The 11,743-nt window shown below is 39.0% G+C and overlaps 2 protein-coding genes across 2 annotated transcripts in view; one reads left to right on the top strand and one right to left on the bottom strand.

The window, feature by feature from the left end:
- LOC101862499 (DNA-directed RNA polymerase III subunit RPC8) overlaps positions 1-933 on the bottom strand; it is an 18,741-nt gene extending 17,808 nt beyond the window's left edge. The window contains exon 1 of the mRNA XM_005097250.3: positions 637-933. Coding sequence (XP_005097307.1) covers positions 637-747 — 111 coding nt within the window. The 5' untranslated portion in view covers positions 748-933. The remainder of the gene's footprint in view (positions 1-636) is intronic.
- Positions 934-10,913: 9,980 nt separating this feature from the next.
- LOC101862870 (cysteine-rich protein 1) overlaps positions 10,914-11,743 on the top strand; it is a gene marked incomplete in the record, with an annotated part of 12,697 nt that continues 11,867 nt past the window's right edge. Inside the window, 1 exon segment of the mRNA XM_005097252.3 lies at positions 10,914-11,407. Within this exon segment, the coding sequence (XP_005097309.2) occupies positions 11,368-11,407 (40 nt within the window).

Genomic DNA, 11,743 nt, shown 5'->3' with positions numbered 1-11,743 from the left:
ATCGCCTTCTCTTTTTCTTTGTTTGTTTCTGTCTTCCTTTGTCCCCACCTATTTCACACCCTATCTTTCTCTCGTTCCCTCCTGCCAACTGGGGCATGTCATTACATTTTGACAGCACCTCTCTTTCTCTCTCTCTCTCATTCTCTCTCTCTCTCTCTCTCTTTTTCTCTCTCTCTCTCACATACACACACACACTAGATTTCTACCGGGTCTGAGCGCTGAAACTTCCCGAAATCACAAAAGAGTTCCCCTACCGGGTCTGTATACTTCGTGACTTTGTTCCAGGTTACCGGGTCTGTATACACTTCGATTTTTTTTAGCTGACATCCCCCCTTCTCTTGACTTTAACGAACGAAACTACATTTAATTGCCATCAGTCATCAGTAGATCTAATTCTAGATCTAGATAGATATCTAGATTTAGATCTACTGTGTCTGTCAAGTCTGTGTGTGAGTGTGAGGGCATAGCCATAACAAGGAGATTAAAAGTAATGGAGGATGCTCTGTGGGCGGCACCGCACGCCTGATAGGAGCCCTCTCTCACGGCGGATCTGTGGGCTACCTGCGCTGCGCGATTGCCCGACTCAGCCATTCAGAAGAGAACCAGCACTAGGCTACAGATAGATCTATAACTTACTTTATTTGCAAACTTTACGTTGAGTGATTCACGAATAGCATCCATGCTGTCGAGATGAAACAGATGAGGAGAAATCCTCACGGTATCTTTCATTTGAACTAAAACAAACATGGCTGGTGTTCTTATAGATCGTCACTGTGACAATATGCACCACCCTTATCCACTCATTCACATTGCGTGCGAATTGCAACACCTCGTCAGGGCATCCATTCAATCACACACATCATCAACAATGTGACCAGGCTAAACTCCACAACAAAATTGTAGTTTCGTTTTTTTCCAGGTTGAAAGTTGAAAGTCGAGAGTGCTGTCCCTTGGTAAATAGCCTACGATTAAAAACAATACTCCTCAGGTTGATAGTTGATAGGACAACGAAACCAGAAATAATAATATTATAATAATAATTACTAAAATTTAATCACAACCTCGGCCAACATAATATATTATGTTGTTTGTAACTTGGTTCTTGGTGATGCCTTGTATGATAATATTATAATCAATATCTATATTTACGTTTTCCCAAGCAAAGCTGCAATAGTCTAGATTGCTGATAGGTAGTATCCAAGACCGACTTACCGAGTCTTGGGTAGTATTATTAGTGATGAGTAAAAATTAAGAAAATAAACTCGCAGTCTAGCCGTACTTATGCTTAATATGATGGCTAGACTGACCATTTACAAAAAATAGGCCTACTGAATTGTAAATATACATTTTTAGTGTGCAGTACCTAAAGCATTTGTATTTGAGACGAAACCAGGTGCCTTAATGACAGTGTATGTATTTTAAACCTCCTGTTTTCTAATGTTAGTGTTAGTAGGGCCTAAGATAAGTACGACTAGACTGGCAGTCTAGCCGTACTTAAGTACGGCTAGACTTTTTGTCTAGCCGTACTTAAGTACGGGTAGACAGCCAGGCTAGCCGTACTTACTATTGATGGCTGAATTGTAAATGAAATTTTAAGTTTGCAATACCAAAAGTATTTGTATTTCAGACAAAACCAAAAGGTGCCTTACTGACTTGCATGTATTTGAACTTGAATAATTACTAGATCTAGATCTAATTAGACCTGTGTACTTAACAGGCTTGAGTCGATTGGGCCAAACCTAGATCTAAGTACAGCTAGACTGGCAGTCTAGCCTTAAGTAGCCACTTCGAAAAAGTAATGGGAAAAAAGGCCAGAAGAAAGGCGAGGAGAAAAAAAAGACATCAATGGTTGAGGAATAGACCTAGCCCCTAACGTTAACAATGATTTGTCGACTCACAATATACAAGATAATTTGTAGAACATTGATCTATTTAAACCTTTCTCAGGCATTCAACACAAGGAGATTCCTCCTATGAGACCATTATAGGTACGTAGCCCTCTAACTGGCTTCCCTATTGTCTCACAGCGTTAAGCAGTTAATTTTGCTCACGAGCGAAAGAAGACAAACCGCCTGCATATGTGAGCATATCTAGTTCATACCTCGGCTGGATGCAGCATGCACGTTCCTGACGTGCCCACGTCCTCCACCCCACTCTTGGTCAGGCCCAAAATACACGGGAGATAGTTTATACCAATACAATCTGTTCTTGCAGTTAGCTGAGAAGGCGGTACTGAGAAAGCCTAGGCCTTGAGGCAAAACGAAATCCCTTCCCGTGTCCTGTCCCCATGTTTTTGTGTGTGGTTTTTTTAAAATTATTATTTAAGACTGTCACTTTCTACATCTGCATATTGGCATGAGTCGACTGGCTGATGAAGGAAACCACCAGGGAACACAGAAATGGTATAGACGGACACAGTTGGAATATCTGGATTTTGCGAACGACTTGACGCTTCTGTCACACAACCAGGAACAGATGCAAGCAAAGATTTCAATATAAAACAGCCTATCAGAGTCTGTTCGATTGAGGATCCACCCCGGAAAGTCAAAGGTCCTAGCATAGATGCAAAACGAAAGGAGCAGGTCACAATAGAAGAAAATGCACTATAATAGAAGACGTTGCATCCTTCTGCTATCTTGGGAGTATAATTGACAGAGAGGGAGGAACAGGTTCAAAAACAGCAACCCATTTTCAGATAAAATGTCCCCTTTTTTGTAGCATGACGCACTAGTTCACATTAGGCGTACCACTAAAAATCCCAACGTTTGCATCATATTGCAAGCTACAGTAGTCTAACAGGCTAACAGAAGTTTGCACATAGTTTTTCTCAAGTTTCTTTTGCCTGCTGAGATCATGGTTAAGATTAGTAAAGAACATAGAGAGCCTTTGGTATTGAACATTTCCTCACCACCAGCTCATTTCGTAAGTTGCGCACAAGGTACGGAAATAATGTCAATATGTGCCTTTAAGGTCTTTTTTAAGCCAAGGGTGGAAATGGTCCACCACTTAGGACATGTGGAGAATCAGAATTAAAAAGTCCCCGACAAAATGACTACTTCAGGTCAAACACACACCGTTCGCACCCGCACCCCTTTAAACGTCAACAGTGTGCAGAATTAAGTAGATGAGCCCCATGAGATGTCCGTCCGCAGACGATGTCTGCAGCAATGACTTTCCTACATTCAATGGTCGCTTTGTCAAGGCAGATCTTCATCTACGACTGTACGGTTTTCCTCTTCGCGAAGCTATCAGAGTATAGCAATGTGTTCATGATTCCTCGATCGTCTGGAAAAGCGTGAACATTTCTTCTAAGACATTTGGTTACTTGGTAAAGCCCATTCACCTTTCAGTTTCAGGTTATATCAACTCCACAAATGATGTATATTTTGGCAACTTCATCCCTCCCCTACTGTCTCTAAAAACAGCTCTATACTGTGAGGTGTACAGTGTGTGTGGTTTGGAGTTCTCGTGGTTGAGTGGATCCTTGAGTTTGGTAGCCACCACTGGACATTATACGAACGACGCGTTAAAACGTGTCGAGTCCAAAGGAGGACATATATGAGCAGGAGCGGCTCGTCCATAGAGCACGGTCGTGCACTGTCGCCCAAAAAAATTTAATGCGCACAACACCCACAAAGAGGCAATAAAAGAACCTTTACCTTCCACCCTCCAATCAGTTTTCCGTAAAAGTTCTTCGCCAGAGCTTATTCGTCCATTACAACATCTACAACTGTACAACATCTACTATACCATATCAAGTTCTTGTGCTTTGCCCAAGTTAAAAATAGCATGTTCAGTGGTGTGATCTATCTCGGAAAATGCTCTATGGGCCGACCCAAACAACGATGACGTTTTGACAGAGTTTCTTACTCTTAGTTCATAAATATTAATACGGCAGCACAATCTCGAAGTGCACCGGACGAACCCAAGACATATGTGAGGCATCGTGGTGGAATCAGGCTCTCGTCAATTTTTGGGCATGTGGAGTTATTGTTATCATCTTAAAGCTTGTTCACTTGCCTTTGTTTGGATACAAAAAATATTAATTTATCTTGAATACAAGTCGAGATATTTGCAAATGAAGGAGGTGGGGGTCACCTGTTTTCAGAGGTAAAATTAGTGAGAAAATGGCCGCTTAATTAAGATTAGTTATTTCCTTAGCTTAAGAGTCCGTGGTAACTGAAAATTTACATTTTTTGTTCCTTTAATAAACTTTTCTCAGAAAAATCCACACAGAAATGAGTGTTGAGCCAAAAAACAAAAATTTGATAAAAATTCAGAAACCTGGGGAAAAATGCAAGTTTCTTCACTTTGATTATTTTGATGAGAGCCTGATTCCACCACGCTGCCTCACATGTTAAGACTTATTGTATCTTTGGCCGAACAAAGCCCATAGAGGCAGTCTAAAAATAACGCGATCTCAGACATAGCCTTCACAATTCAATGCCCGTATAATGATTGCTTTGGAGCAATCCACCGGATATGAGCCATTGGTTCACGGAATTCCAGAATTGAACAAATATTTTTTTAACTCTGTAGGAGAAAGAAAATATTGTTTACAGTTTACAGGGATGGAAAGATTAGATTTTAAAAATAAAAGGAAAGGAAATAACAAACCAATCATTTTATGGCTTCCCTTACAAGATCTTTTAAATTGGTGCACTTTGTATTTATAGGTGGTTTTTATAAAAGACATTTCCGTTTTCGAAAACAAGTTTCTTGTTTGTAAATTTTATGTCTAACAAATTCTCTTTGAATGAATTGCATATGTTCCAGATTACAACATTCTAGTAGAAATTTTTTGCGAGATATTAATAAAAGGTTGTACAGTTTTTTTGGGGGGATCACCTGTATCTCACTTCGAACAAAGCTAAGGATTTTCAATTCAAATATGAAGTCAGCCCTGTTGTCTGGATCTGAGACATGGAACGCATCACAGACTTGCATAAAGAGGATTAAGGTTTTCATGAACAAGTGTCTAAGAAAGTTACTGAGGATCAAATGGACAGACAGGGTCACCAACGAGGAAGTGTTAAGGAAAACAAGACAAATCCCAGTCTGAGATGAGGTAGGAAGAATGCGGTGGCGATGGATTGAACATACTCTCAGGAAGTCAGGCAGCTGCATAACAAAGAAAGTTTTTTATTGGAATCCACAGGGTAAGAGATCAAGGGGAAGACCGCGTGGAACCTGGAGAAGAATCACAGAAATTGATGTGCAGAAAAGCGGGAAAACATGGAATAGCACCAAGAGGCTAGCTCAGGATAGAGACAGGTGAAAAGTGTTTGTGGCCTATACCCTAATGCAGGGTGAGAAAGGCAATCAAGATGATTATTCATCGGCCCCAAAATCGGCACCGTAGGTTTATTGTCCCCAGCCCACACCCAGCAAAGCAAGTTCCCGACAACCCCATGTCTTCCCGAGGTTCACCCAGCACGTTTGGCCTACTAATACATTAGTTATGGACATACTGTACTGTTTACACCCTATACGCAGTACCAATTCAATCCTACACTTGGCTGAATATGAGCAAAACAGAATAATTAATTTCAGATGCTCGTCCTTGACCACTGCTCGAACTTCATGGTGTTGCATAATACATAATTTGTATTGTAGAGATTAAGTGTAAAGATACGCTTCCATTGACTCAATACAGACAATTTAGGAGGCTGGCTTCTATTCCACCCTATCTACCAAGGCCAACCTAAGCTCAGCTGAGTGCAGTATCCATTCCTAGTACAAAATATAAGATGTACTGCATCTAAGAATCCCAACGTGGGAGCTGAACTCCATTCTTCAAAATACAGGGAAGGTACCCATACACTTCAGAGAGACAAAAGTTTAATTATTAATGCTTTTTTTTTTTACGGAATCAAACACCTGCCATGTTCTTGTGATACACGTATATTATGTCATATTAAGATAAGATAAGATAAGATAAGATAAGACAAGATGCATCTTTATTGTCCTGATTCTGGCACATGGTTTGGTGTTTCACACACACACACACACACACACACACACACACACACACACACACACACACACACACACACACACACACACACACATGCACACACACGTAGTCTTACAATCACATGCATAGAAAAATAAGCAGCCAAATAAACAATAATGATCTTAAGATATACACACTCAATGTTAAATGATGCATGCTCTAAGGTCGTAAGTATAAGCACAGAGCAAAGTGAACACACCCTGTCGCCACGGAGTAGCGCCCAAACATCATTCACAATAGAATAACTGAGAAAAAAAAGCCATGGAACGTCAACAATAAACAAAAAATTTCATGATTTCGACTTTCTTTAAAACCTTTTTTATCTGTTAGATTAAGTTTTTAAATAAATCATTTAGCGTATAGCCTATTATTTTCGAAAGTATACTAGGATTGTCTCGGGTCCGCTCATAGTCCCATGGCCAACTTTGGTTCCGGTTGGGGGGGAGAAGTTTGGAGATTATTCTATATTACATGATTTCTTTGGAATAGTCACACTTTGTCTGCCTTGGTCTTTCTCAGCTCTAATTAATATGATATGACCATTGTCATTGCAGTGTGATTCTCTGTATTCGACCAAGAATAGGAGAACTAAGAATATTTTCTACAAAAGCGGAGTTAAGGGAAATTAGTCGGATCACTTCGACTTCAAAGGATCAAAGTATTACAGGATGTAAATTGTATGTCTTTTCAAGGCTGTATAAGGCTACGAGACAGGGAGGAACCCATGTTTTTGTGTTTACTTGTGTAATAAAACTGTAAGACAATTTGATATTTTGTATAAGCTCATATAGGCCCATACAATTGAAACTGCAAAATACCGTATTTGACATTTTGTGAAAAGAATGGTCTTCTCAATTATCGAACGGTGATCATAATATCAATAACACATTAAACATCATTGCATCCCATCTTTTAGTGTGCTCTCCATATTTGAAATGACTTTTTCCTATTTGTCGATAGCATCGAAAAAACTTTTGTTATTGGTTCACAAATTTCCCTTGATTATGAAATTATTCTTTCAAATCTAGAAAACGTAGACATAACAGATTTCTCCATGCATCTTTATCGAACACGCTTTCGGACTACTTTTCAACAATAAATAGTAATGCAATAGACTAAGCAACAAAAAACAAACCGACAATTATTTTAACAAACACGAAAAAAACAAATTGAAATTCTAATGTAAATTTTCGAGCCTAAATACGAAAAAGACAGGGCCACCAAAAGTCTATCTGCTGTTGATTTCGCCCAACGTAATCTGACTAAAGTTCAAAACTATTAGGTTGTCCCACAATCATGACACAAAGAAATCCCTCAAAAACGTACCAGCGACAGCGTATTCGTAACCTTCCTTTTCCTTTCCCGTTGACGATGTATGTTTTGCATGGACTACCCCCCTTTCCACCATCCCACTTCCGCAGACAAAAATACACACACGCGCGCCTGTGCGAGTACACAAACACACTCTCGCACCCATATTATTAACAATATTAACAATTCGAATATATTATAGAACTATTATGATAATAATACACATTTTGAAATGGAAAGACGGTTGAAAGAAGGGTTGACTTTTTGTATCAAAAGAGCAACCCAAGAGAGTACATATCATGATCCTTTAAATTAGATCAGTTCCAAAAACTGATAGACAATCCGATGTTTGATTCTCTTCCTCTATCAAAATATCGTATCTGCAATGGCAGGAGAAGATGGTTACTGATCATTTCAACAGAGACTGTAAACGAACATTGAGTCAGTGGCGTCTAACGGAGTGGGACTTGCAGCTTCAGCTCCACCTGCACATTCTCCGAAAAAGGCGTCGCACCACGAACCCCAAACGAGATTTCAGAGCCTTATGGTAACTTGAGATGCGCTCTGATTGGTCTGGGTGGGTGAATGCTAACTTTGACTATAAGGCGTCCAAAAGAAACTTGAAAATGTAATCACCAAACCACCGTGTTAAAGACTCGTATTACCTATTCTTGCAGTACATCAATTTAAAGCTAAATAAATTCTGCATCATCTGACACATTAATACTTCATTCAAATTTGACCTGTAAAAATTAGGCTTGGCAAAATTGTGTGAAATCAAAGAAACGTAAAATTGTCTTCTTGCGTGTAATGATGAGTATCGATATTGATAGAATGGACAATATATTACATGTCCAATGAATGACGAATCTTATTGTGCAATGAACAATATTCCATCTTGATATTTTGTTATGATAGTTTCAAATAAAACGGAAATCAGAGCAATCACAATTACCATGCAAAACTTGGACTTAACATTACATTTTAATGTGCTCATTGCTATTTTGCCTAAGAGCCATTAGTTTTTTGTGGTGCATGAACCCTTTGGGCATCGACTCTGTTAAAGTTTGGACATAATAATCCGTCACTTTATCCCAAATGCCACAGAGAGTTGCAAACAAAGGATCTGAATTTGGATTGGGAGAGTAGCTTTTCTTCAAGTACTGTTTCATGCTACATGTACTTCACTCTTAACATACCTGTAGGATTCATATATATCGGAGCTATTTACTGCTGAACCCTCCAACGTTGATATGATTTGGTTTTCCATGAACTGTCTAGTGGCATTGGCCCTGTGAGAAAGTTATTTGCTCTGCATGGAGATGTCTACTTGAATGACACCATGACGAAAATAAAGGTAAGACATGACGTTCCAGCACTTGCGCGTTGTAGTCCTATAAACCAAACCATCCGGGGATTCTCATGATGGCCGTTTTGTTAATTCCACCCCAGACCACCCTAAACCATGGCAATTTTGTGGCCTATGTTCCTCATTGACAGATGATTATGTCCAGGTGCAAAAAAAGGTTTTGTGCTCGACACGAAACCATAATTTTATATAAGCTCCTAAACAAACAAAAAAATAAATGATACTTATATGCGCACATGTTGTGTTAGGTCCAGGTCATGTGTGGTATTTGTAACGGCTCTGTTCTCCAGTCTGCTTGAAAATATCACCAGAAGAGGTTATTCATTGCAGAGACAATAATATTATCTTTTCATTTCATATTCAACACATGCCCATTCCACCATTGTTGATACACTTTAATATACGCGCGAACACACTTTTGCATTTCTCTGATTTCGCACAATTTGGCCAAGCCTGATTGTTAAAGGTCAACTTTGAGTGAACACATCTCGGGCGTCTCTTAACATAGAGGAAATACTAATGTGTCAGATGATGTAGAATTTATTTAGCTTTAAATTGGTATGCTGCATGAGCGGGTAGTGTAACCCTATAACACGATTATTAGGTGATTACATTTTCAAGTTTCTTTTGGACGCCACTATATAATAGCTGTATCCAATCAGGCACATTTTTTGTAGGGTAGAAATTATATTAAATTTCATTGGTTTGGTGCATGAAGCCGGGGCGGTTACATTCCCACCTAGGTTAAACGACCTGTGGGTCAAGGCTGAGACAAAGAGACTGTTGGTACTGACAGTCGAGGCTTCAGCCGCGCATTCAAGCATTGTATACGTAAGCGGCTCAAAAAGGCGAAATTTGGAATAAGTTACATACAGGACCTATAATAAGGGCATATAAATGTCGGAAACGTTAAGCAAAAAACAAAAACCAAAAAAAGAATCGCCAAATAGTTTTCATACTCCAAACATAACAGGCATGAGAATAATGTAACTATCACTAGAGCTGTATAGTACAGGCATGAGAATAATGTAACTATCACTAAAGCTGTATAGTACAGGCATGAGAATATTGTAACTATCACTAGAGCTGTATAGTACAGGCATGAGAATATTGTAACTATCACTAGAGCTGTATAGTACAAGCATGAGAATATTGTAACTATCACTAGAGCTGTATAGTACAGGCATGAGAATATTGTAACTATCACTAGAGCTGTATAGTACAGGCATGAGAATATTGTAACTATCACTAGAGCTGTATAGTACAGGCATGAGAATAATGTAACTATCACTAGAGCTGTATAGTACAGGCATGAGAATATTGTAACTATCACTAGAGCTGTATAGTACAGGCATGAGAATAATGTAACTATCACTAAAGCTGTATAGTACAGGCATTGGAAGGGAAAAGGTGTAAAATCTGATAATGTCTTTGGATGGTATCTTGATAAACAAAATATGAATAATGATTTAGAAAGAAGAAAAGAAACCAGAATTGAGGGGAGCGGGTAAGCGAGAGAAATAGTCACTGTTATTGAAGCCTCTATTATAATTACAACGAAAAGCTCAAAGCTCAGTACATAATTTAAATAAATCTAAAGGCTACATGTAGGCCTACTGTACAAACAAGCCACTTTTGATACATATATACAGCCTAACACCCTGTTTTGTCTTATTTTGTTTTGTTTGTTGTTGTTGTTGTTGTTGTTGTTGTTGTTGTTGTTGTTGTTGTTGTTGCTGTTGTTGTTGTTGGTGGTGGTGGTGGTGGTGGTGGTGGTGTTGATGTTGTTGTTGTTGTTGTTGTTGTTGCTGTTGTTGTCAGGGTTGTCGTCCCCTGCTCTAGGACATACCCCAACACGCACCCACCTAAATGCATGAATAAGAATAATGTTATTTTTAAAAGTAGGCTATTTTAAACAGGTCTTTCAAAGCATGGCAATGAGCAGGCCTGGAAAGGGACTAGATCTATAGGCTTTTAGATTAATGTGTTGCTATGAAAATGTCTTTATCTCTCTCGTTTCTGTCTACCTGACTTCTTCTTTCCCTTTACCCAATGACCCTCATTGTGTCGATGTGCTTCTTTTTAACCTCGCATAAAAGAAACAAATAAACAGACCTTCCAAAGGTATCGTTGTAATAATAAAATGGATAGACTACTCGGCTGTGTAATTTGTATCTGCTTAAAATATATTGCATTACGTCCCTTGACTCACTGTGTCTTCCTTTCTTCGACCACCTGTCCTGTCTGCTTGTCGCTCAACTTTGTACGGAACTATTTTGTTTAGAAATGGGCGGTTTTAGATTGCCGTCATCAATATCTTGTAGTTATACCTTACGACTGTTCTGGATGAAGTTCCCAGGCAGGCTATAACCTCTTTAACCCTTTCATGGTGCCGAAAATGGTAATGAGAAACGAGTGTATTTTCCTCTCATGCTGCCTTGTAAGGAGCCGTGCGCAAAATGGGAAGTATAGGCTAATATTAATAGTCTCTTTGAACCGTGTGCAAAATAAGCGACGACATAAAACGAGAAACTTTCGACTGGTTGGTCAAATTCGCTGTGCATGATCAAAACCGAAAGGCAAGCCTTGTTAGTAGTGAGGGTGTCCACCTATCTGATTTACGTAACCTTTGCCGAGAGTTCGCCTTACAGTTACAGCTGACCATCCAACCATGCCTAAGTGCCCAAAGTGCAATAAAGAGGTCTATTTCGGTGAGTAGCACAAGGAAATCATTTTTGTCTTTTGAATGAATAATAACTGTGTGTATCTGTGATTCTTTCCCTAGTGAAAATTGATTATAAGTTAGCTCTAATTGGCCTAGATTCTACATGTAATTTGAGTTTCCAGAATTTAGAGTAGACGAAAGAGCAAAACATATTAATTATGGTTAGAGATGAAAGATACTTAAAAATCTTTCTTTTCTTATTTTGTTACAATCGCAATACTATGCCTGGTGGTGATGGTTGTTTTGCGCAAGACAAAGTGAGCAAAAGAGATTTAAGGAGTTAAATTATGCCACCCGCTAAAGTTAATTGATAACCTCCCCC

Source organism: Aplysia californica, unplaced genomic scaffold, assembly GCF_000002075.1.
Source record: "Aplysia californica isolate F4 #8 unplaced genomic scaffold, AplCal3.0 scaffold00150, whole genome shotgun sequence".
NCBI classification, from domain to species: Eukaryota; Metazoa; Mollusca; class Gastropoda; order Aplysiida; family Aplysiidae; genus Aplysia; species Aplysia californica.
Note: the sequence above shows the minus strand (reverse complement) of the source record. Positions and strands in the feature narration are given on the sequence as shown.